A 26128-nucleotide genomic window follows, 5' to 3' on the forward strand; every position below is an offset into this window, starting at 1 on the left:
GAATGAGGCATACAGGATTTGGTCCAGGATGTTTAGGGTTCAGGTTTTTAACTTATAGTTTTTGCCGAATTGTTTGCTTTTTTCCAGTAACTGCAGTGATAAGTACCGTACTTAAAACAGTCACAAAGGTTTGACTAATCATAGTTCTTCCATGAAAACAAGGCTGTGCATGCATGCTACCTTTAGCTGTAGCACGTATGCATAGTTTTGTGCTTAAGACCTATTGGAGGTCAGGCATTTGCTTTGCTGTTTAATTACTCAGTACTGCACTGATGATCGGAAAAAGAAACAGATGTGTGGATGTCTTCAGTACAGATAGTTTCATAGTAAGTTCACTTTCAATCTTAAACATCTTGTGCTAGATCCTTCTCCCACTGAGCACACAGCTCCCTCTGAAATCAGCTTCTCCCAGTAAATTCATGGTGAGCAGGATTTAGCCTCTTTAAATATACCCTAGGTAAATAACCATTAGTACTGCAGTGGAGGCTTCTGGTACTGCAATGATGATAAGCATTTTCACAGGTTTATCTAAAGATATCGGTGCCAATTTATCTGCTTGTGGTCACGGACGTGTACTGAAGTCATAACAATTCCTGTGGTTTTGTATGTGTTTTACATCTGTGACTGTAAGCATATTGTATAGCATCAGTACAACTCTATCACCTTGTAGAATTGGATAATACAGAGAAGCCAACAATTTTTCTCAAGCCTTGAGCATTACTCAGTAGTTGCAAGTCCATTCTACTACTTAATGACGTCACAACAAATAAAAAACTGAATTGCTGGCACAGAAGCATTGAAAGTAGACACTTGGTGTTACAAAGTATGTTTCAGAGATGGTTGAAATACTGGGGCCTTTGGGAAGCACTTATAGCTGTTCAATGTTTCTTTCAGGTCATCAGATTTTGGAACATTATATACAAAGCTGAATCTGCAGCCCGGGATTACTACAGTCATTGACAATTTCTACATTTGTCCCACCAACAAAAAAAAGGTATGTGGCAAGGAAGTATTCCTCTTTCCTAGAGATCCAATAGCTCAGGCTAGAAAACTCTCACAGAGGAGTTAAGACTCCAGTAGTTAGTTCAGTGAAGCACATTCTCCAGAGTTAAAATATAAAGGAGTAATTTTCACAAAGAAGTTGATGACCTTCAGTAGAACTGTGACCTCTGGGAATGGGATATACATTTTAGATGGACTCTGCCAAGCAATGATAATCTTATGATCTTTCAATTTTTAGAGTATCAGTGTGGACAAAAACTGGGGAAGGCCTAGGAGTGAGTGTAGTCTGTGAGGCCATTGATTAAGGAGCCCCCAGAAACTAGCTCCTCCGAGAGCCACGCAAATCTTGTTATCCACCAGATGACCATCTGTACATAGGGTCTGTCCCACTGCATCAGCTTCGGGGCCTCCTAACTCCATCTGGCCTCCCTAGCAGGGCGGCTGCATTGGAGCTGTACTGCCCGCTCCTCCCCTGCCTGCAGCTTCCTCTGGAGCTCACATCGAGAGGGTTCTGCTACACTAAGGTTGGTGTAGCTGAGCTGGCTACCGGCCCTCATCCCCCTGCCTCATTCTATGCACAGATTCCCAGCTTTACGCATGTTCTTTATTGAGATCTAAGGCTGGGCTGAGCTGGTGCTGTGGAAATGGTTGACAATCTCGCCATTTGGGAAGAAGATGGAAATTCTCATGCAGAGCTTCAGGGAATGATCTTAGGTCACTGAAAAGATTTTTTTTTTAAACTTTTATTTAAAATTCCCTTGCACTGTTGGTGACCCCAATAGCATTTAGGTTAGTGCATGAGGAACTGAAAGTGAAATGGACTATAAACAAAGGTGAATTTGACCAGTCAAATGTGGCTGCCTGTGATGAATGAAAAGTAGAATGCAAAGAAACACAGTGATTATAAAAAAAAATTTTTTTTACAATTCTTGCTGTTTTAATTATGTAAAGTATTGTAAATAATAAGTGCAGTAAGACATATATGAATAAAGAATTTTATCTTGAAAAGTTCCTTTCAACCACAGTATAAAATAGAAGAATTGATTTCATGCAGGGTCCATTGATTAGAAAGACAATTTTAGTTGTACTTATCTATTTGTTCTGCCTAATCAAAAATCAGTGATAAACTCAAAGAACCTGCCTGGGTGATTAAGTGCTGTTTTTATTTCTCCTGGTATTGTGGCTGGAGTCTTTGCGACCAACTGAAGCAGTAGACGCGTTAGATAATATGTATTTAATCTGCTGCAAAGCTGGTAACAATTTTCTTATTCATCAAAGTGGATCTACCACCAGGCACAAAATTGTTTCTGAGCAGCATGCATCTCAGAGCTGGGCTCTGTAGATTATTTCAGGGCCAAAAAATAAATAAATAATAATAATAAAGTATTCATGTAATTTTCTGGAATGAAGACACAAGGAAGAGGCAGGATGGAGAACCTATGGAAATTTCTGCACAGCTCAGTCAGCTACTGTGTTCTACATGAAATTAAACCCTGCGCAGGCTTGTGGGGATCAAGGACAATGTAAATCTACCAATCTGGAAAAAAAAGAAAAAGAAAATGAACAGTGGTTGCAGGATTGCTGCTGAATTTCAAGAACAAAGGACATTCTGATACATAGAAAAATGGCACATTAACCCAAACTCAGAAAAATCTGATTTATGTTCAAGGTAGCTCAAAGTACTTAGCACTTAGTGCAAAGACCCTCTTTAGCAGTTTAATGCTATATCAGAATTCAGTTCTTAAATTCATTTCATTTTGGTCCTCTATGAATGTGCTATTTGATGTTCTGTACTTTGCTCTTAAGATGTCAACCTACTTTAAACATAAAAAATTCCTTACATTTTAGTGCCTGTTAAAGGTGCCAGAGCGAACATTTCTAGAAATAAGTCCTTCATGATGCAGGCATAATACAAACTGTGGAATAAAGGTGCTTTGCCAATATACTTCAGAACTGGCTTGGAGGAACCACACTGATAAGAAATTCAGTCTCCATGCCAAAAAAACCAGAGGCAGCCATGCCAGCCATCATGATGGTAGCTTTTGTGATGAATGGCACTTGACTAAGACCACCAATTTGTTTCACATAGGCCATTTGGAAAAGCTGGTACATTCAGCTCAGTCTGGTTGGTCCTGCATCCCACTGCCAAAATCCTGAGCCACTGAACTGATCAGGAGGCAGCCATAGCTCAGCTGCAAAGTGTTGAAGAACACAAGAGCTAGAGGCTAGCCCTTGTTGTATGCAGTACTCCAGGTTCAAGAGGGAGCATATGTGGATGGGGCAGGCCACTGGCCTCACCCCTATGCAAAGATTGGCACCTGCTGAGGGATTTGTTACGATTGTTCTAGAGGCATAACATGAAATTGCTACAGTTTTCTCTTTTATTTCTGGAGTCATCCACAGACACAGTATGCCTGATTTTCCTCTCACACTGATTTAGTTCCATGGATTTAAATTTAAAAATTTCTATTTTTTTGCTTCTCTATAAGGTCTCAGTCTTGCAAGGTGCTAAGCACTCTGGCCTCAATCCAGCAAAGGACTTACATATATGCTTAAATTTAAGCACAAGCAGTCCCATACTCCCATTCAGCATTTGGAGGATGAAAATGTATCCAAAGAAGCAGAGACAAAAAATGTGTGTGGGGATTGTTGCATATTAATTATCACAATTTTAATTCTATTCCACATCATCCTTAGAGAGTCATGAATGATATTTCTTATATAATTCTCATCATAGATATCAATTTTCTGGTGCAACTGAGTGATTTTATGTGGTAAGGAATCTGGAAGGTAACTCTTTTACAGCTGGCTGGAGAGGCATGCAAAAGCTGGAGAAGCTTTTAAAATAAAATGCAACCAGATCAATCTGAAAATTGGCAAAAGGCTGTGGTTTAGTTCAGGGTTTGGGCTGAGGTTATCTATCCGCACTAATATGCAAACTCCTAACTTGAATAAGAGTTTCATTGAATGTGCTTGGCACGTTCACTAGCTATTATTTGTACAATCCACTGGACTGAAAAGTGCAGTTTACAGAACGAATCTGAAACTGTACTGAAAATGTTCAATCCCTGCGGGCTGCACGGGTTTGCATTTTTCTAAGAAGACCAGTTGTAGAAAGGTGACAGTTCTTATCTCTCTAATACAGTGTTTACAACAGGGGTTCTCACAACACATTTTTTGGTGGCCACCAACTCTTGCTGGAGGCTGCTCTGACAATTTTTCCTAAAATATTTAATTAACTTTAGGAAAAACAAATAAATATGCACATATACATGTCCAAATTTCTGTAATTTATTTATGTAGGGTTTTTTTTCAGACTCAATAATAAAAATAATGTACAGTTGTCTCTCTTCTTTACTGGACCTAAACAAAATAGAAACAAAAATAAGGTGCTTTGCATGTTTTGATTTTTTTTTTTAGATTGCTAGTTAGTAAGTCTGCTACTATGAAAAGTGATATTTGTATATTTGTTAATATCACTTTTCACAGCAGACATGCGCCGGCATGCTGGGGGACAAATTAAGCCCTGGATGATGAGGTGGGTAAGGAGGCAGGAGGTTCAGGAGCGATGGGGGGCTGGAGGAGGCAGCGGGGGTTGAGGTGATGACAGAGGATGAGTCCAGGGATGGAGCCCAAAACCCTGTGGCTGGGGGACACAGCCTGCCAGAGGCCTGCTGTCCACCACCCCAGGCCGGAAACCTGAAGCCTAAGGCCCAAGGCCCACCGCCCCTGGGAAGTTGGGGAACTCACACTGGTTGCCTGCTCCTACAGTGTTTCTGACTCCAGAAGGGGATAGGGACCAACCCCTGCAGGCAGCCCCGGGGGAGGAGCCATTGCTTTCCCCCCCGCACCACCCAGGAGGTTGTAGCTGCAAGAAAAGCTCCTGGTGGCCACATTTGAGAAACACTGGTTTACAGTGTTAAAAGTTCACATAACTATATTTCCTTTTATTAAGAAGCATATTTGTACATGCAAAGGTTAAATTGTTAGAATCATGTTATTTTCACCAGCTGCATGGAAAAGGAATTACGTAACAGAAACAATTTCAGGATAAACTGATGGGTAGACTGGGGACTTCAGACCACACAGTGGAGGAGAACAAATCCCTTTAGAAAGCCATGGTGAGTCCATACTTGGGAAGAAGAGGGCTAAGTAGGATTTTGCTCCTTTTCTGTGTAGCCATCTTATGCATCTGCGAATTATTTATGCTGCCCACTGTGGGTGGGACCAAAGGAGGGGCCGGGAAGGACCCACATTAAGTGACATATCTCATCCCCTCAAACCTCCTCCCAAACAAAAAACTTGTGCACTAGCCACCGGAAAACTTAGTTTGTGCTACCTGAGGAAGCATCAATGTTTGCTCCACACTCTGTGACACCCCCTTCAACTCAGGAGGAACCTGTAGCAAATGACAGCAAAGTTATTGGTCCTACCATGCTGACATGGTTGAGGAGAGGCTGCAGATGAATGAGGAGAGAGAGTGCACTAGTGCAACTAGCCTGGCATTAATTTGTTCATTTTGATGCACTTATGCACAGGACAGCCTTTGAACTGACCTGTGACATCAAATTGTCTTACGAGTTCACCACATCAGGGCTTATCCTGATCCATGATGGGCTGCACATATGTCCACTGACCTTGAATTTTCTTACATTTTAAATAAAAGAACTGATTTAATTGTCTGCCTCTCTTCTGCTAGTATTGCCCTAGTAGAAAACTGGTGCAGGCATCCTTGAATTATACATGCACTACAGGAAAATGGAGTCTGATCTGTGGTATTCTGTTCCTTGGCGATAATAGGGTATGACTGTGGTTTGGAAGTGATGTGCTTGGGCCACCCAATGCCTGTATTATATAGAATCAACCTTTCAGTCAACTAAAAAGGAAACCTTTCATGTGGAAGGGGATTAGTTATAGACTAATAGGGATGATAATTACATACCAGTTTCACTGAGATAAATTACAAGTGATAATGCATAGTATGAAATTGTGATTGGGTGTGTGCTGGGTTTTTTAAAGACAAATTTAGTTCACTCCTGAAAAGTGTTTGAAGTTTCTAGATTTAATGTCCTTGGGATTTTGCTCTGAACATACTTTAAATGTACATTTGACAAATATTTTTGACTCCCATTGCTCCAGATGTTATGGCTGTGCTAAAGGAGCACTTATGCAACATACGGAATGTAAGTCTTGTTCATATTAGAGAAAAATAAACATTATCTGTGGCTATGTTGATTTATTAGTAAAACGGCCATAACAGCTAAGCTTCCTATCTGCTATGCTAATCAATAACTGCACATTTTCCCAATCTAAACAGTACGTTAACGGGCAAAACCTACATGCCTGACGAACTACACAGAACCTTGATATAATAAGGAGTAGGTGGGCTATATTTATAATAGTTAGATTGATGGTACTGTACTTTAAAATTAGCTGAAGTATAAAATATACACAATAGAGAAGGGAAATCTCCCATGGAGATAACACTTCCCTAGTCAGAAGAATGGTTTGAGAAATGTTTGCAACCATTTGAAGATAAATATAGGGCTGCCACATTTTGCCATTTGTCTTGCAGGGCAAAATAATTGACAATGAGGCCATCTTTAGTAAGTAACTTTCTGTCTTAAAGAGACCACTCCAGAGTATGTGCAAACATGTCAAGTAGAATTCAGCTCCCTCTTTGTTAGAAGACAGTTTCCATTAAGCAGCCTCTTTCTGTCTGTTCCCTAAGTGGTTGCTTAAGAGAGGTTTCGCTGTACTTTGCCGTGAGGCTGAGTTGTGATGTTCTAATATTTGCATCTACATGTTGTGATGCTGCATCAGTGCATAATAGTGTTGCACCCACCTGTGGTGACACAGTGTCAGTATGTGATAATGTTCTACTGACATCCAGATACTGATGCAACATCATTGTGTCATGTTGCTGTGAAACTTGAACTCAATCCAAGACACTCTAATTGGTCTATAGCTTCCAGGACAGTGTATTCTCCATTGTGAAAAAACTGGATTGCCTGTAAACTTGGAATTAATTCAACTGGTATAGATAAATACTACTAATTGGCTTACTGTAGGAGACCACTCCCATCGAGTAGATAGAATTAAGAGTAAGTAAGGGGACTGAGTGTCAGAAGTCCTCACAACAGCCCCTATCGCATGGTTAGGACGGATTAAATTTTTGTTGGTAAATGTCAATAAATGCTGATTTCACCATAGACACAAAATGATAAATATTTCCATTGGATATAATAGAAATGTACAGATAGGAAAAATGCTGCTTGAGAAAGTTAAAGTCAAACTCCAGTTATTTAGACTTTTGAATTAGGCTTCAAGTATCAGGTGTTAGTCTGTATCCACAAAAACAACAAGGAGTCCGGTGGCACCTTAAAGACTAACAGATTTATTTGGGCATAAGCTTTTGTGGGTAAAAAACCCACTTCTTCAGATACATGGAGTGAAAGTTACAGATGCAGGCATTATATAATGACACATGAAGAGAAAGGAGGTTTGTGAGATACTCCCTTCTCTTCATGTGTCATTAAATAATGCCTGCATCTGTAACTTTCACTCCATGTATCTGAAGAAGTGAGGTTTTTTACCCACAAAAGCTTATGCCCAAATAAATCTGTTAGTCTTTAAGGTGCCACCGGACTCCTTGTTGTTTTTGTGAATTAGGCTTGTTACAAATGGACTAGCAAATGAATAATAAAAATAGGTATGATTTGTTGATTTATGAATATTAACGTTGTATATTTTGATGTGTGATGTTGACAGTTTGTTTTAATGGTTTATAAAGCTTTAACTTTTCGAATCTCAACATTTGCCATCATTAAATAATTATTGTCTGATTCCCCCATAATTTTCCAGAACTGTGAACATTTAAAATAGATAAAAATAAAAAAATTTAAAAGTAAACTAGGTATGCAGCATAGTTGTAGTTGTTTAGGTCCCCGGATATTAGAGGACAAGGTGGATGAGGTAATATATTTTATTGGACCACCTGATGTTGGTGAGAGAAACAAGCTACACAGAGCAATTCTTCTTCTGAAGAGCTCTGTGTGGCTCTAAAGCTTGTCTGTCTCACCAATAGAACTCGGTCCAATAAAAGATATTACCTCTCACTAACCTTGTCTTTCTCTGGATATTATCAGTCAGTTATAGAAAAATACAAATCTAGTTCTGCCAAGTCTACTCATGCCATTGGAGGTTTTGCCATTGACTTCAGTGGCACCCGGATTGTGTCCTATGTGATTCTGGACAAGTCATGTTACTTTCCTCTGCCTCAGGTTTCCCATCCATAAAATTGGGATAATACTTACCTTTTTGTAAAAATGAAAACCGCTGTATAAATACAAAGTATCATTGTTATTCATGACTAGGCCAGCACTCCCAAATCATTACAATTTGTATGCGCTTTATTGTATAGTGCTATAGAAAGAGGTTTGTCTCATAGTGAAAATCTAATTTACAGACACTTTCTTTGCCAATCTTTTGACCTGCCACCCAAACCTAGTTTTTACCTCTCCCTGTACTGAGCTCCCTGTCCTTATTAGCAGGCACGGTTATTAAAACCCACTATCTTTGAGTTATTGACAGAATACGGTTCCACTAGTACATAGAAGCCTGCTTTTTGAAAAAGATAGCATAAACCTTTTGATTTATCTTCCATTCAGTTTAACAAAGCCAGTACATGATAACTAACTGGTGAATTATACGTGGCAATGAGTGAGTTGTAGATTGTCATGAATTGTTTGTGGATTTATCATGGCATGTGGGATAATTACTTATTAAGGTCAAGGAGTGGTTTAAGCAGAATGGGTTAACATTTGAACAGACAGTCTTGTATTATTAGTGTATCCTATAATTTCTTTGACGTTTAACTTGGACAGCTCAATTGATTTCTGAAGTTGACCTTTTGCAGTGACTGTGGCCTGACATGTAACTGCTGCGTTCTCCTGATCTTTGCTTTATTCCTTGGTAAAGAGATATAGTCCCTCCCCTTCCTTTGCATGCTTAATATATATTATTTGGTTTTATTTTTACAAATTTCCTTCCTGAACAAAGCACAAATGCAGAACAAAAATGTAATTCTCAGCAGTGAAGTGAAAAATAAAAAGTCTAATTTGTGAAAACATAACATAAGAGACTTAATTGAAAAGGGAAAAGAACTTTGATCAAGTGCTAGGATATCATTGTGCATATAATTCTGCATTTGAAAGACATCCATTTCACTCCTGGTATTTCTGGGAAGAGAAGGAATCCAACTATTATATTTTCAGCAAGACTTTATTTCCCATTATGTCAAGCACGGGCTTACTGATTAGAGAAATAGAAATAGTCGATCAAAGACATCTAGGAGAACTAAGAAGGAATGTTTGAAACTACTCTAAGCATCTGAGGCAATAAGTGTTACTCGATGAATGGCTGGGTAGAGATAGGCATGAACTGAAAAATGTAGAGTGTTCATTTGGAACTGGGACTTTATTGGGTTTGGGGTAATTTGCAAAATTCAGATCCAGGTTCTCATTTCAAAACACTTCAACCTAAAATTCAGAGATGATCAAATCTGGGTTTTTTGGCTCAGGTCCCACGTCTGAATCAGGGTTTTATGGCACAGAAACATGTAAAGTAATTGTGAAGGGGAACATTCCTGGACAATGCTGCCTAGTGGTCGGATGAGGGGTGTTGACTTTCTCCTAGGCATTTCCCTTTCTCACAGCTGGCCCACCCTTTGATGGTCTGTACTTTCAGTGACTCAGCCCTCCAGCCAGGTTGTGCTTGCAAGTCCACCCCTTTGGTGTGTGTATAAAGGGTCCACAATGAGGGAAGACTTCAGGATCAAGGGAGGGATTCAGAGCTTCCCCTTTGGGTCAGGTCTCGTGATGTGGACTCTTGTATCTTCTGGGTCTTCCATCAATTAGGAACCCTACCAAGGGATAGGCTTCCATAGTTGTCCCCTAATTAGGGGCTGGTAGGGGACCCCAGACCCACCTTCTTCTCCAGGCTCTGATCCAGGGCCTGATGTTAGGCAGCTAAGCCCTGCACCTTGGGGTGCTATGTGACTTCCTCCCTGGATCATTTCCTATGAGCCTGCTTTTCTCCCAGGTTAAAGTAAAGAACTGAACATAAAAATGAAGTTTCTGATCTTCAAAAGCCACCAGTCCCTTCTTTGCAGGCTGGGTCAGGTCACTGTCACCAGGCCTCAGGCAGCAAGAGCTCCCATGGTGCTCCTTCTCAGGAGCTCAAAGTGCATGTCAGCTCACCTCCACCGCCTGCCTGCCACTGAGCTACTCCACTTCCCCTTTTAAAGCTCCTCTTCCAACTTGTGCAGATGCAGTGGGTCGGGATTGCATGGGCCCCTTCTTCTTCAGTGTGGGGTTTGTCTATCCCATCACAGTACCACGCAGTGTGACTGACAGGTCACTAGCTCTCTCTTCCTTCCGATTTCTCCTTAAGAACCATTTTCCTTACTACATTAATCTCCTCAGCAAGGATCTTTCACCTGCTCCTTAAACTAAACAGGTGTCCTGTGCTTTTAGCACATCTGTAGGAGATTGTAAATTAATTGGACTTGGAGATGTGCTGTGTATACCCCAGGCTGGAGCAAGGAGACAAGGTGAAACTAAATGTCCTGTAGGGGAGACCAGCCAGATGGTCTGCTCCAGCTCACAGAACTTCTGTTACCTGTCAGTTAGCTTTCTGGCCTGAAGAGGCCTGTAGATAAGACAGTGCCAGGGGACTCACTGCAAGGACCTAGAGCTCAGGGAAACTTGGGTCTTTCCTGAGAAACTGGGCTGAGCTTTATAGGGACAGAGCTACCATTTCCCTTTGTTCCCCCTTTATTTCACTGCCTGATGGTGCTACAGCTCTAGGCTAGTCTTGCAAAAACGTCTAATTTACACCAGTTGAGGATCACCTAAATCTTTCATAAAGTTCTGAGTACATCCCTGCTACAAACTATGTAAACCCTATAATCGTGGTAGCTAAAGATATGGGGAAAACAGTTTGAAGGCAATTCTGAAAAACAAATTAAAATAAATGTGTTTTGACCCAAACCAAACCCCCTTCCCCCCCCCCTGAATTTTTGGCAAATCAAAAAGTCAGCTGGCCAGCAGCCCAGTGGCTAGGATTCTTTCTTTGGAGGAGGAGGAAGATGTGGTTTCAAGTCCCTGCTCCAGAGGGGGGATTTGAACTTGGGTCTCTTACATCCAAGATGAGTGCTTTGACCAGTGGGCTAAAGATTACAAGAAGGTATCACTACCACTGCCTCCTCCAGTTTTGTGAATGGTGCCTAAATCTGCTTGTGAATCTATCCTGAAAAACTGGAATGATTCATTCTGATAACCCCAAAACAATTCAATTTGACAGTTCAGAATTTTTTTTATTTTTGATTTAGACCGAAACAATTACCCAAAATCGACTGATATTTGTAAAATGTTTTGGTTGACCCAACTCTACATTTTTTCAGTGCATAATATATTTTGGCCGAAAAATTTCACTGTGCTCTAGTGATAGCTTCTCTCATGCAACGTGGAGCCAAAAATTTCTGCAGAGATCAGTATCATGGAGAATTGAATAATAATGCACAGCAGAGTTTAGGAGGGGAAGCAAGTATAGTGGCCAAGGGAGAGAGTTGCTTTCATATGATGTTTGAGGAGAGATGCAGTCTTGTTGATATAGAAAGATGCAGGAAATCTGCTCCAGATGGTAGGAGCTGCAGAGGAGGAGGCTGTTGCACCAATAATGCTGAACTTGTGTGAAGGGAAAGAGAGGAGACAGATGCTAGATGAGCAGAGAGAACAGGAAGGGGATGATTAACAATCATTTAATAGTACAGTATATCAAACTGCATGCCTAAGCAGTTGAGTCACAGAGAACATAGAGGAAAGGGGGGGCTAGAGGAGAAGGATAGAAAATCCAGTTGTGTTCTTTGGAAATTTTTCTGAGATAAGTTTCTTGTTTAAGAGAAACCATACTCCATAAACGCACCCTCCATGGAATATCCTCTTATCTATATTTATTATAACAACACTTTTCCGTTGAGATAACAGCTTTTCCTCTAAATATTTTAGAGACTTTTATGAACACTTATGAAGCTTCACCATACATCTAAAGGCATGTGTTATTGTTCCCATTTTACGGACGGGGAAGCTGAAGCCAGGTGCTGTCAAGGCTTAATCAAAGTCTGGCAAGAAATAAGAGTCAGTTCTGGGAAGAATACTCAGGAGGGAGTGAAAAAAACTTGTAAATGTTCTTTGGAAAAAAAATGTTAATACTGTTCAAAAGGTCTGCAAGGACAAAATATGGTACATGTTCCCCAGAGAGACAAAAAATAGTGTTATCATGTATTTGGAAAATAGTCTTCATCATGCTGATGCGTCTTGTATCTCTCTGAGGACCTGTTCATTTCTTTCTGGTTTCGCCAATAATAAAAAGGCAGCGTGAATCATGAATTCCACACTACATGCACTGTTAGCATTTTCAAATCTATCGATGTGTCAAATTCTGTTCTTTTTGCTGCAGCTGTTCTGCTGCCTCCTGCTCAGGCTGACCACACAACTGCCTCTTCTCCTGGGAGCAGAGGTGCAGCAGGATTTCTTTCTTTTTCAGTGGTTGGCATGGGAGCGCAGTGGCAAATAGCAGTGCTTAAATCTCTGACATTAACGTTTGACACGGCTGACAATACCCACCCACTGAGAACCCCCTCTGGTGTCCAGCCCCTCCAAGCCCTCAGGAATGAAAATACTGTCTGAGCTAGTCAGCTGCTGCAGTCATGCTGTCACCACATGAATGTTCATGACCTTGTATAGGACCATTAGTTGTCTGTAAATTTCACAGCTATATATTCTGGTGTTCTTGTGAGTTCCTACCAGAAATACAATGCCTGGTGACGCTTGTTTTGAGGGATGCAAAGTGGCAGTGTGCTACCTGCTTCTAGTGTGTTTATGTTCTGTACATATATTAAAGCAAATGCTGAATACCCTTAACTCCCATTGGCCTCAGATGGTGGAGATGGTCTTCCACACTTTTCAGTATTAGTCCTTTAGCGCTGGGACAGAAAGAGGTCAAGAGGCTGGGGAATCAACATGGCGCGCCATGTGATTGAGTGTGGGGCAATGTAACTCTGTCAAAGGTTCATCAAGAGGTAAAGCAGCATTTTTGATTTTTCATTATACCATATAACCATGTGGCTCTGTAATAGTGAACCGATTATCATTTTGTATGAAAGAGCCTGAGTTTCCCCTCACGGAGCTTGAAACCATGTGTACCTCTCTAGATCAACTCCTCTCTAAAGCAGTCCTCATTTTGGTTTGTTTTACCAGCTAACAGTGGGCAGACTTTTCTTTCTGTGGCACTAGTGTCAAGGACTCATCACCCTTCCTTTGCTGTGTGATCTGCTTAATCTCCATGATCCCAAAACAGTTCCTGAGTTGATACTGAGCTTGAGTCTTCTACAAGGCAGCATGTATTAGTCTTATCTCCAAACCGTTGAATGGACTCCTAAACCCCAACAACTCTCTCTCTCTCTTTTTTCTTAATGTTTTTGCAGCCTCCATTATCTTCCTCCCCCTCCTTTCCATGTTCTTGCTGTCTTTGTACTACCTGTTTCCTTTCCTCCCCTCCTACCCTGTTTCTCTTGACTTTCCCCTTTTGAAACACCTCTCAGATTCTGGAGCTGGTTAAGCCATTTTCTTTTACGTTTACAATATTTAAAACATTGAAATGATTATTTTTAGAAATATGTAGCTAAGCAATTCTGTTTTGGGTTTCTGCTCAGAACTAGCGTTTAGGGCTATGGTACAACTGGTGACTCAGTTATGATTTCACAAAAGGACGCTCTACACCAGGGGCAATCTGGTGACTAACTCAGGGAATTGTTAGTCAGGAGACCTGGCATCTATTTCTATGCCCTTATGCAAGTCTGAATCTGTCTGAAGCCTGATTTTCCACTGCCTTGCATCCTGTATAGCCCATTTATATTTGTGCAAAATGGACATAAACATATTACTATATTTGATAGCATTTTACACCTACTTTGATATCAGATTATACAAGGTGCAAAGCAGTGCAGAATGAGCTGCATTTGTGCCTCAGTTTCTCCACCTGTGATCCTTGTATAAATGCTGAGTATTGTTCTGATTCAATTTAAAGAGAGTTGCCTATTTATAATGCATTTCAGTAGACTCATTCCTATAGTAACTGAGCACCACTCTAGTATCAGGAGCACAATAAAAATAATTATGTTGTAAATATGCTTCCCTTTTCTTAAATTTAATTAGCATTTACATAACACTGCCCCTTCAGAACATGAGATAATCCTCACTTCACCCCTTTGTGGTAAGTAAATGGGGAAATATTTTTATTCTCATATGGCAGATGAGGAAATTGAGAGAGAAGTTAAATGGCTTGCCCCAAATGGAACATGGTGCATCTATAGAACAACTGCTTGGACCAGAATTCAGGGAGGCCTGACTTCCATCAGTGTGCTAAATCCTCCAGACCAGATTGCCTCTCTGGACATTTAAATGGAATTCAAATTTTAATTAAAATGGAAGTTCAGTTTTCCCATTCTTTTACAAAATACACTAAATCGACACGAGGCGTTATTGGGATGGCTAGAGAAGTGCCTGCCAGGTAGCACTGGGGAATTCTGGAGTATTTGCCTTGCCAAAAGCTAAAGATTTGCTAGTTGCACAAAGGGCTATGTTTCCAGTGTAACTATGACTACCGGCATCAGAACTGGATCTTTGGGAATAGAGCAAACATTTTACATGTCAATTTAAGACATTACATGCCTTGATGTTTATTTATTTATTTCATGCTAACACGTGGTAGGTTAATTTAAAGCAGCTACATCTGTGGAACTAAAGCTTTTCACATTACATCAGTTGGATTTTACTTAGCTGTTTTAAGTCCAGTTCCTTTTGGTGCTCACAGTTTCTGCGTTGCAGAGTAGAGGCATGAACAAATGACTGCATCTTTGATCGAGGGTTAGATTTTTGCCACCCTGACTCCTACTGCATAGCAGCTTCTCTCTCAGTGGTCCCACTGAACACAATGGACCAGAACCTCAGTTGGTATAAATTAGCCTGGTTCCATTGAAGTCAATGGATCTATGCTGATTTACACCATCTGAGGATTTGGCCAAATGATGATATTTATGCACTAAGGCACTACTCATGAGAGAGGTGGTGACAAAATATGGCCTAGATTAATGTGCATAGACTCTTGATTGTAAGGACTGCCCCTGTGTTTCAGTTGCAAAGAAGAGGTTGGGCGAGGGTGTCTCTTTGTTCCTTGATCCTGCGTGCTGCACAATATGGGAGAGGGCGCAAGTTTTCCCTTTATTCTTATTGAAAATTATGTTTTATTTCTTTCCTCAGCAATCTATGGGAACCATGGTTCTGGAACTGAATGCCAATCAGAATGGCATCAAGTTCCACTAGGCAACCTATGATGCCATTAAATACAGTATAATACCATATTAAAAATACATTGTGTTTATCTGTTGCCCTCCATCATAAGATGGCATATCATTGTACACACATTAATGTATCTTCATCACACCCCTGCCATTTAGGAATAATTATTATTATTCTCATTTTACAGATGTGGAAACTGAGGCATAGAAAGATTAAGTGACTTGTTCAAGGAAATATGTGGGAGAGATATGACTAGAATCCAGGTTTCTTAATGTCCTTCTCTGAGTCTTAATCACAAGACCATACTTCCTCCTCCCTAAGGAAAAGCAATAGATGGGTTAAATACAGTATGTTTCTCTAACAGTTGTGACAAAGTTCCTCCTCTATCTTGGTGGGTCCTGCGCTTATTGGCGGATTTTCTTGCCTCAGAGATTCACCATGTGGGTTGGGGAACAGTCCAGAGACCTTCCCCTCTGGAAGAACCCACAGTCCAGGTCAATTGGGAGGTTTGGGGGGAACCCGGGCCCACGCTCTACTCCAGGTTCCAGCCCAGGGCCCTGTGGACTACAGCTGTCTATAGTGCCTCCTGTAACAGCTGCATGACAGCTACAACTCCCTGGGCTACTTCCCCATGGCCTCCTCCAAACACCTTCCTTATTCTCACCACAGGACCTTCCTCCTGGTCTGATAACGCTTGTGCTCCTCAGTCCTCCAGCAGCACACCCTCTCACTCTCCGCTCCTCACGCCTCTTGCTCCCAGCTCCTCACACTCGCACCACAAACTGAAGTGAGCTCCTTTTAAAACCCAGGTGCCCTGATTAGCCTGCCTTAATTGATTCTAGCAGCTTCTTCTTAATTGGCTCCAGGTGTCCTAATTAGCCTGCCTGCCTTAACTGGTTCTAGCAGGTTCCTGATTACTCTAGTACAGCCCCTGCTCTGGTCACTCAGGGAACAGAAAACTACTCATCCAGTGACCAGTATATTTGCCCTCTACCAGACTCCTGTACCCCACTAGTCTGGGTCTGTCACACAGTCCAAAGGGGATTACTGACTCAAGAAAGGACTTATTGATATCACAGTTACTCCTAGCAGCCAGATGTGTAAGGGTTCATTTCTGGTAAAGGACAGCTATCCCAATATTAATGGCCTGGAGAAATAAAGTATAGGAAATCCTTTCAGTGGCAAAAATGACAGACAGCCTGTTTCTGGAATTTGAACAAACTTAGTACACAGATGTAGGTAAACATAAATGTTTTTAAAGATAACATATACAGGTTATGAATAAGATTTGTTAATATTTATATGGGAAGTTACCTGTGCTAATCATAAAATAAAAAGTTATGAAAAATGTTCCTTCAAACTCTGAGGTAATGGGAGGTACAGGGTGTTCAGCACCTATGAATATCTAGAAATATATTTACATGCGAAATATGGATTTAGAAGTGTGACCAGATTCCAGGAGGGCCACTCTGAGGCTAGGTCTACACTGTGGGGGGATCAGTTTAAGATACGCAAATTCAGCTACATGAGTAGCGTAGCTGAATTCGACGTATCCGAGCCGACTTACCCCGCTGTGAGGACGGCAGCAAATCGACCACCGCGGCTCCCCCGTCGATGGCGCTTACTCCTACCTGCGCTGGTGGAGTACGTGCGTCGATTCGGGGATCGATTGTCGCGTCCCAACAAGACGCGATAATTCGATCCCCGAGAGATCGATTCACTACCCGCCGATCCAGGCGGGTAGTGAAGACAAACCCTGAGATTGTGCAGTTAGGACAAACTGCAAAGAATGGGGCAGACAATCCCCCAAACTGGTAGTTATTCTAATTCTTAGATTCACCAAGCCAGCAACAAAGCAGCTTCTGCAATACCTGAAGCCAAAACACAGTTCCCTTAAAGCAACCCAGCTTTGGGCTCCCACCGAGACAGCCAAGTCAAATATGATAAGGATTACTAAAAATCTTGTTCATCATATAAAAAAGTTCTACCAATCCCAAAGGATTGGACACATTACCTGACAGGTTAATCGTATCAGGAGGTAGCCGTGTTAGTCTGTATCCACAAAAACAACAAGGAGTCTGGTGTCACCTTAAAGACTAACAGATTTATTTGGGCATAAGCTTTTGTGGGTAAAAAACCTCACTGTTTGAAATGGGCCATGCTGATTATCACTACAAAAGTTTTTTTTTCTCCTGCTGATAATAGCCCACCTTAATCAATTAGTCTCATTAGAGTTGGTATGGCAATACCCATTTTTTCATGTTCTCTCTCTCTCTCTATATATATCTTCCTACTATATTTTCCACTGCATGCATCTGATGAAGTGGGCTTTAGCCCACAAAAGTTTATGCTCAAATAAATTTGTTAGTCTCTAAGGTGCCACAAGTACTCCTCATTCTCTTTATATGGTTAACATCTAACAAGATATAAGTAAACACATACAATTAGTATTACCTCTAATTCTCTAACAATACAGGTTTGCATTTCAAAGGTCTAGTCCATTTAACATGGCTATGTTAGCTATTTATAAGGAATAGCCCGAATTACAGATTATATTCTTCTCTAATAAGTCTTTAAAGGTTGAATTTGGGTCATTTAGCCTGCAAGTTGCTTAACCCTTTCTGGCCCTGTGTCCCAAGGAGCCTAACATTAGATACCTGGTCTTAAAAATCTTGGCCCTGTGAATTAGGATGAGAAATAATTCACATACACCTCTACCCCAATATAAACGCTGTCCTCGGGAGCCAAAAAATCTTACCGCGTTATAGGTGAAACCACGTTATATCGAACTTGCTTTGATCTGCCGGAGTGCGCAGCCCCGCCCCCCCGGAGCACTGCTTTACCGCATTATATCCAAATTTGTGTTATATTGGGTCGCATTATATCGGGGTAGAGGTGTAGTTCGCACATTTGGTTAACGTTTACAGAGTGAGGAAATAGACACAAAGAGCCATGCTTTAAGCAGCATCTAGAGAGCTCCCTCATCAGGAAGTTCCAACATTTATTAAGCTCCCCACTGCAACACATTCTGGTTCTCTTTGGTAACTTTGGAGGATCAGGAACTCTCTAGTCCCTCCACAACATTTACTTGCTGTAGCCCAATTAAAGCAAAAAAGATAATTGGAATGGAGGGAGGGTATATAGTGTCCAGATCTTTCACCTATGCATGGTTCCCTCAGATGTACCGCAACACTTTGGGTTTGTATAATGTTTATATACCAGTGACTTTGTTTCATAGTTTTAAAGCACTCTGGTTTATTTATTTATCTCACCAGGAGATCCTTCAATTCATTAATAAGAGAATTATCTTTTTTTTGTGCTAACAAGCCAATTCATTATATTGATGCTCACAGACTATGTTTGTGCAGCACTCTTCTGTTTCTTTCTCTTGTACATGTAGTGATCTATGATTTGGATAATTACTGGTTGTTTATCTTTTCTTGAACATTTGGATAGCACTTATTGTTTGTTTTTTCCCCCCTTTTCTTCACTCCCTTTGGATAGACTAATGCAGCCTGCCAGCAGCTGAGAGAATAGTATTTGTTATTCAAAGATACTACTGAGTTACTTGCCACTGTATTTAAATGAGGCTTACAGTGTAAGGCTGATTATCTCCCAGCTCACTCCTATCTGGTTCTGTGGGGATTGAACCTGGGACAGTAGGCTGCACTTTCGTGCTGCTACCAGGCAGCCAGGGCAGAGCCACGCCTGGTCAACACACCATACATCTAGGGAGACCAGTCATTTCAGGAAGTGCTGTTCATACAGAGAAGACTGGAAGCGCCCTGCATGACCTCGAATGGGTCCAGACCTCCTATTTATGCCTGGAGGGAGTACCAGGAAGTTGTCTGTGCGACAAGGGAGATCACTGACCTGCTGCTGAGACAAACCCTGCCTTGTTCCCGCCTCCTTGCCCTGCACTTCGGTTCCTAGCTATTGACTCTGGTTTGACCAGGGGCGGGTGCAAGGGGGGGCAAGCAGGGACAGGGACATGGACGCCCCCCCCCCCAATAATTGGCAGGGGATGCAGAACTCCTTCGGCCCCGAGGCCTCGACAAGGGGTGCAGAACTCCTCCTGCTTCTGGGCTGTGGTGGGGAGAGCAAACTTCTCCAGCCCTGAGGCTATGGTAGGGAGAGCGCTCTGAGCCCCTCTCCGGGGCCCTGGGACTGGAGGAGTTTGTTCTCCCCCACCCCCCCATAATAGTACTGCTTCCCCCATCGGTGCCCACCCAAGAGCAGTACATTTTAAATTCCTGCGCATGCCCCTGGGTTTGATCCTTGAGTTTGGTTCAACCCTAGTCTCTTGTCCCCAGCTATTGACCTTGGCGTGATACTTGGCTCCAGATCTCAGCTGCCAACTTTGGTTAAACCTAGGGTTGCCAATTTTCGAATAGCACAAAACCTAACACACCTGCCCTGCCCCTTTTCTGAGGCCCTGCTCCTGCTCCCTCCCTCTCTCTCTCCCTCCGTCGCTCACTCTATCCCACCCTCACTCACTTTCAACGGGCCCTTTTGTTCCAGGCAAAAACCAGATGCCTGGCAACCCTAGCTCAACCCCTCAGGCCCAACAGCCCACAATTTGGTTCCTGTTGGGTTCCTCCACAACGAGACAGAGATCTGTGCTCCAAATGTTCATGTTAGAAAAGGAGATTGTTAAACTGTTCAGGAGCTGTGTCATTGACAAATAGATGGCCAGATCATGATTTACCAAACACCATAATGTGACTCAGAGGCAGAACCCAGGAGTCCTACTTCCTCTCTTATCCACAGATTAATTTGCATTCTTCATCTAGTGAAATTATCCATGGCAAGCGTTGAGATTGTAAATCTGCTCTGGAGTCTGTCAGTAATGGCTTAAGGGAAGCATTTCAATAAGAATCTAAAAAAGGCTCAGCTCGAGCGAGCACCCATATTTTAAACAGGTCAAAATTGAAAAATAAACAAATGACAGAAAAGAAAACAGAGAATTCATTGCCATGTGATTCCAGCTTCACCCTGCAATCTGGTGTTGATGATAATGTTACTATTATTGTTTTGGGAAACCTAAGGCAAAGAGAGTTTTTGCTCTTTGATCTGAAAGTGGTGATATTGTAGGTCATTTCGATTGCTGAGGAAGGAAGTTCCATAGCTGCACAACAAACAATCAGCAAAAAAAGCTCTGAATCTAGCTCTCACAACTTTGTTATCATACGCAGCTCTTCAGGAGCACGGAGATTTGGAAGTTCCTATGTCACAGAAAGGGGCAGTTCCTCAGAGAATTTGAGAGTGTTGAAGATTAGCACCTTGCTCTTGAACTGGACCTGATGATCGGCGGATATCCAGTATAGTGAAAGGAGCACCAGGCACACTAGTGGAGTTGTTTAGCAGTGTACAATGCTACATTCTGGACTTTCATTGGCGCTTGTGTGTTGAGTTCCAGGTATAGAACATTGCAATAATAAAGTCTGGATGTCCTGGATCACTGTAGTCTGGCTTGTCTGATAGTAGTGGTGGCAGCCTTTTAGCCAGTGTAAGTTCAGGGAAGTGTTTCTAGTGGTTATGACTATTTGGGTCTAGTCTTGTTCCTGAAGCACCTGGAGAAAATACACTGCTTTGATGACATGCAGGCAGATTCTCTTTATGAAGGGCGATGCTGTGGCACCCTCTTTTTCTTCAAAGTCCTATATGAATTCAGTTCCTTTCTTTCAAAACCTCCAGAGTACGAATCCCCTTAGCGAATCCCCTTAGCATTTGGATACCAGGTTGATAGATGCCTTAGAAATACCTAAAACAGAAAATTAGATGATAGTTACTGAGCTGTTCATAATCCCTCATGGTCCTCTATACATGAGACTAATCCAGGGTTCTATTTAGAGGGACTATGATCCAAACTAATTTCTCTCCACACCGGAATAAGAGTATGTATTATGGGAAGCAGAGCTGTCTAGCAGTTAGGGTTGGCAATTGGAAGTCAGGACTCCTGGGTTCTGTACCAGCTTTGCCACCAGCTCACAGTGTGATCTTTGACATTCTGCTTAACCTCTCTGAGTCTCATCTGAAAATGTGTATAATATCTCACCACGGTGTTAGAAGTAATGGATGTTTGTAAAATATTTTTGAGATCCTATATGCTGTCGTTTTTATTGTTTATCTAAAGTAACTGTTGATCTGTAAGATTTGCAGATTATTTCCTAAGGGAGTTCAGCTGGGAATCTGGTGGGCAAAGCTACTTACCAAAGATAACTCCTAAAAACGACAAGTTCACTTAACTCACCTTGATTGTAACAGTCTGGCCATATATTATCTTATGATGAATATAGTACAGCTAGTCTCTATTTATGGAGCCCTCACTCATTTTCAGAATTCTTTGGCAAACAAATTAGTTATTAGTGACATTGACCCATTGGACGAAGAGTGGCAATTTGTTATCTGCAGTAACAAGGCAGCATATGTTTCACTGAAGTATGACTGGCAGTCTAGAGGCTTGCAAAATATGTTTCTGCATTTGGGGAATATAAACATCAACCTCCTACATCTCAGGAGGTGTTAAAACCACGTCTTATGAGTCAAGCTGCAGTCAAATTAACTTTGTCAAGTAAGAGCAAGCAGCATATTCAAAGTACTGTCAACTCTGTCTCTCCTCCTATTTGCCTTTTTTCATTATAGAAAATTTGTCATGATTTCTGTGAAGATTTCTTGAACCTCACTGACTGGGGAGGTGCACTAAGCCACTAAAGTCTCTCTTACTCAGGTATCTTCAAGTTAACTGCACAAGTCTTAGTTTATATTTCTGCCTCTGCTCTCATAACTTGCAAAAAGTTACTGATTTATTTACTCAAACTCTGATGCTGGGGGGATTCATGGGACCTTTCTTTATTCTGAAGGGAAATCAGTGCAAGATTGTCAATTTTTTTAGATGATGGCTTGCCTGCCAGACCAAGAACCCAAAGTTGCGAGTTCTGCAGATCCTCCATGCGACAGTTTAGTGGAATGTGTGTCCAATTATGAAAGCCATTTACTTTACATAAGAACAAAAGAATGGTGTGATGGGATGTTCACCCCCACACTAGCCTGGAAAGGGATAATGAGACTGAGAAGGGACTCATTAACTGGATAGTCCATCTCTGAGGGGAATTAAGTGGCCTACGCAATCCCTGATGGAACCCAGATGAGATGTAATAGGCAGGCTATTATAAAGCCAGGAAGCTGGCAGCAGAAAAGGGCTGGGAGGTGGAGATGGAGGATTCTCTGATTCCAAATTAAGTCACTCTGTAAACTAAAGAAGAGTCTATTGGAGAGGGAGAATGGATACAAAGTAGGGCTGAAAAGAGCAGAATCAGAATCGGATGATAACAGCCCCCCCCCAAAAAATTGCAAAGCTGAGGAAGGAAATAAACCAAAATGTTGTTATAGTAAAATCCCTAGCCAAAGAAATAAGATTAGTGATGTTAACTCTGTGAAAGTATGGATTTAAAAAAGCATAGGAGATATTGTTAAGAGCAAAGAGGCTGTGAGATGGTGATCTTTTAGCTGAATGTAAAAACAAAGAGCAAGCTGATAAACTGCTAAAACCTAAAATGCTAGGGAAAGTTAAAGTAAGTTGCCAGCTACCAAAGTATTTGACTGAAATATAATGCCATTAGAGCTGACCAATGATGAGATAACCAAAAGCATAGGAGAAGATAAAGTGTTAGTAGTCAGTAAGAGACTAATTAGTAAACGAGGAGGAGAAAGCATGCTGTTAACAGATGTCCTGATTACATTTGAGGGAGGGACTCCACCTGAGAAAGTAACAATAGGGTTTCAGATATTCAGAACCAAATGTAGTAACTGCGGCTATAATTACAGTCCTGCGTATAGAGGGTGTATTGCGGCAAGGCAAGCTACAAAAGACAAAAATTGTTAATAATGTATCTTATGCAGAAGCTGTAAGGAGACTTTCACAGCATCAGATGGAGAAGGAAGAAACAATAGCACAGGAAAAGGGGAACTGCAGACACAGCCTCAATCATATACTAGTAATGAAAAAGGTTTATTGCATTTATGGTAGAAGTGATACTTTGGGATTGTACATCACAAACTGGGGGGGAAATCAGAAAGAAAATTATAGCAAGGGCAGTGGAAAAACATTTGTATATTAATAACTTGTCAGTGGACCATATTCATGCAATGTTGAATGAAGTTGATTAAATATGACTAGAATGGGGAATCTCAATATTTTGTCAGAATGCACACAGTCTGATAGCACATGTTCAAGAACTAAAAGAAAATATCCTGGAAATGAAAGCTAAATCAGTTGTTATATGTATCTGTAGCAAAGTGAGACTCACCCGTGAGGCGCCTCCTGCTGGTTATCCTGGGAATTAGCTCAATTTCAGCCTGGAGCACCCTCTTCTGGTCAGTGGCTTACCTGCCTCAGGTCCCGCCTGGACCCCGGTGCCCTTTACTTCGGGGTTCTGTCCCTGCACTACCCCTGCTCTGGGTCTCCCCTCCCAGGGGAACCCCCATCCTCTAAACCCACCTTGCCTCAGTGGCTATTGCCAGTCATCATTCAGCCCCTGGCTCATTAGGGCAGACTGTAAACCACTCATCATTGGCAAGGGGGGCGGGGTTGGACCTGCTGCCTCTGCCTAACCCCAGGCTGCACCTTTGCAACCCCAGTACCTGTTTTCGCCTTTAGCAAAGCCTGCAGCCTGGGGATTTACCAAATTGGAGCTCCCCAGCTCCTCTTGCCTTTCTCGAGACCTGCTGTGTTCCCTGTACCCTGAGCTCCCAGGCAGCCAGGTCCTTCTCTCCTAAGAGCTAGAGAGAGACTGATCCAGCTCCTGGCTCTCAGCCCTTTTATAGGGCCAGGTGTCTCCTAATTGGGCATGGCCCAACTGTGGCTGCCTTCCCAATCTTATTGACTCTCAGCCCCAGTCCTCTCCAAGTGGCTTTTAACAGTTTCAGGGCCGGAGCGGGGTGACCACCCTGCTTCAGTATCCAAGAAATATTGTTGGTTGAAAAGCTTGTATTTAAAATTCTTATAGGCAAGACTGAAAACTAGGAAGAGGAGAAGGCATTTGCACTTTCATAAGGGAAAGATTAAACTACATAGCAGTAGAAAACAGAGAAGTAAGCCAAGAATATAATGCTGTTGAGATCCCAATGCTGAAGAGTAATATTTCTTTAAGGATTTATAATATCTATAACCCATGTGGGAAATTAGAAAGTTCAGAGCTACAAGAAATAGTGAAGAATGCTTAAAGACCAGATATTATATGTGGTGACCTAATAGTCATAATAAATTGTGGGGAAGTAAGACAACTGATAAAAATGGTGCATGCTTAGACAAGTTCATTAATGAAACAATCCAGTGGTTTTAAACAATGGCACCCCAGCTAGATTTAATACAGCATTGTAACAGCAGATATTGCAAGTAAATGCAACTGGGAAATACATAAAGAAGAAGGAATGAGGAGTGATCATTTCCCTATACTTATTACTTTTCAAGGACAAGATAAGGTGGAAGGCAATGGAAAATTACCCACTTGGAATTTTAAGAAAACTAACTGGGAGCTATTTATAAGTAAATGTACTGAATTTGTGAATAATTGTTCTGTGAGTGATGACAGAGAGAATTTCAGTGATAATGTAACAAAGGGATTACCCGGTAATCACAGCAGCTACTGTAGCCATATCTAGGAAATTGAAATATCTCAAAACTAAAAACTCACTTCCATGGTAGAATGAGGAGTACAAAATGTTAGTTAAAGAAAGGAAGAAAGCCTATAGAAAAGCAAAAAAATAAAAATAAAAAAAAATACAATCAATAGTTAAGTATAACAATAAAGTATAAAAGAGGTAAGGATATAGCACAAAAAGTATAAAAAAAAACAACGAGCGTTGGAGGAAGTATTGTGGGTAGATAAACAAAGAAAGCAAGACATTAGAAATATACTGGAAAATTAGAAGAATGAATGGAATTAAGACTAAGTAACCACATTCTACTCTTACTGGGACTGACAGAGTTAGAAGTTCTGATAATGAGAAAGCAGAAGTTTGAGAAGAAACTTTCTGAGGGGTGAATAATGATGAAAACCAAACTGAAGTTTTCTACCAGATTAAAAGGCAGTTCATTGAAGAGAATCATAATGTATTATGTATTTGGGGTAAACTTGAAGATACTATACTGAATGAATAGTTTTGTATGTGAGAACTTGAGAAAGTTATTGATGTCAGCAAGAATACATCTCCAGGTAAAAATAATATATGCAACATAATGTTTAAATATCTCTCTGAAAAGCAGCTTGAGGGTTATTTTGGGATTATTTAATACTATATGGAAAATGGAGTGGATACCGGTAGGGTGGAAACATGCAGTAGTAATTCCAATACGAAAACCAGGCAAACTATCCATGAAAGCGGATGCCTGTAGACCAGTTGCCCTCATGTCTGTCTAGGTAAAATTATGGAGAGAATGGTGGATGAAAGATTGGTTGCCTATTTGGAAAACAATGGCATTATAGAGAAAGCACAGAGTGGTTTTAGGAGAAGAAGATGCACCGTTGATCACGTTGCTAAATTAGAAACTGAAGTACAAAAAAGTGTGAGGCACATGGGTTTCATGATAGCTGTCTTTCTAGATAATGAAAAGGCATAGGATATACTATGGATGGAAGGCTTATTCAAAGTACGTGCAGTAGGGATAAGGGGAAGAATATATGAGTAGATTAGAGACTTTTTGA

At 41.3% G+C, this 26128-nt stretch overlaps 1 protein-coding gene across 2 annotated transcripts in view; it reads left to right on the forward strand.

Annotated features, from left to right (window-relative positions):
* Window positions 1-26128, forward strand: part of SORCS2 (sortilin related VPS10 domain containing receptor 2) — an 808645-nt gene that overhangs the window by 486201 nt on the left and 296316 nt on the right. For both annotated transcript variants that reach the window (XM_026648060.1, XM_026648061.1), the window contains exon 3: window positions 895-994. In XM_026648060.1, coding sequence (XP_026503845.1) covers window positions 895-994 — 100 coding nt within the window. The remainder of the gene's footprint in view (window positions 1-894; window positions 995-26128) is intronic.

The sequence above is a fragment of the Terrapene carolina genome, unplaced genomic scaffold, assembly GCF_002925995.2.
Source record: "Terrapene carolina triunguis isolate 2854851 unplaced genomic scaffold, T_m_triunguis-2.0 Scaffold66, whole genome shotgun sequence".
Lineage (NCBI taxonomy): Eukaryota > Metazoa > Chordata > Testudines > Emydidae > Terrapene > Terrapene triunguis.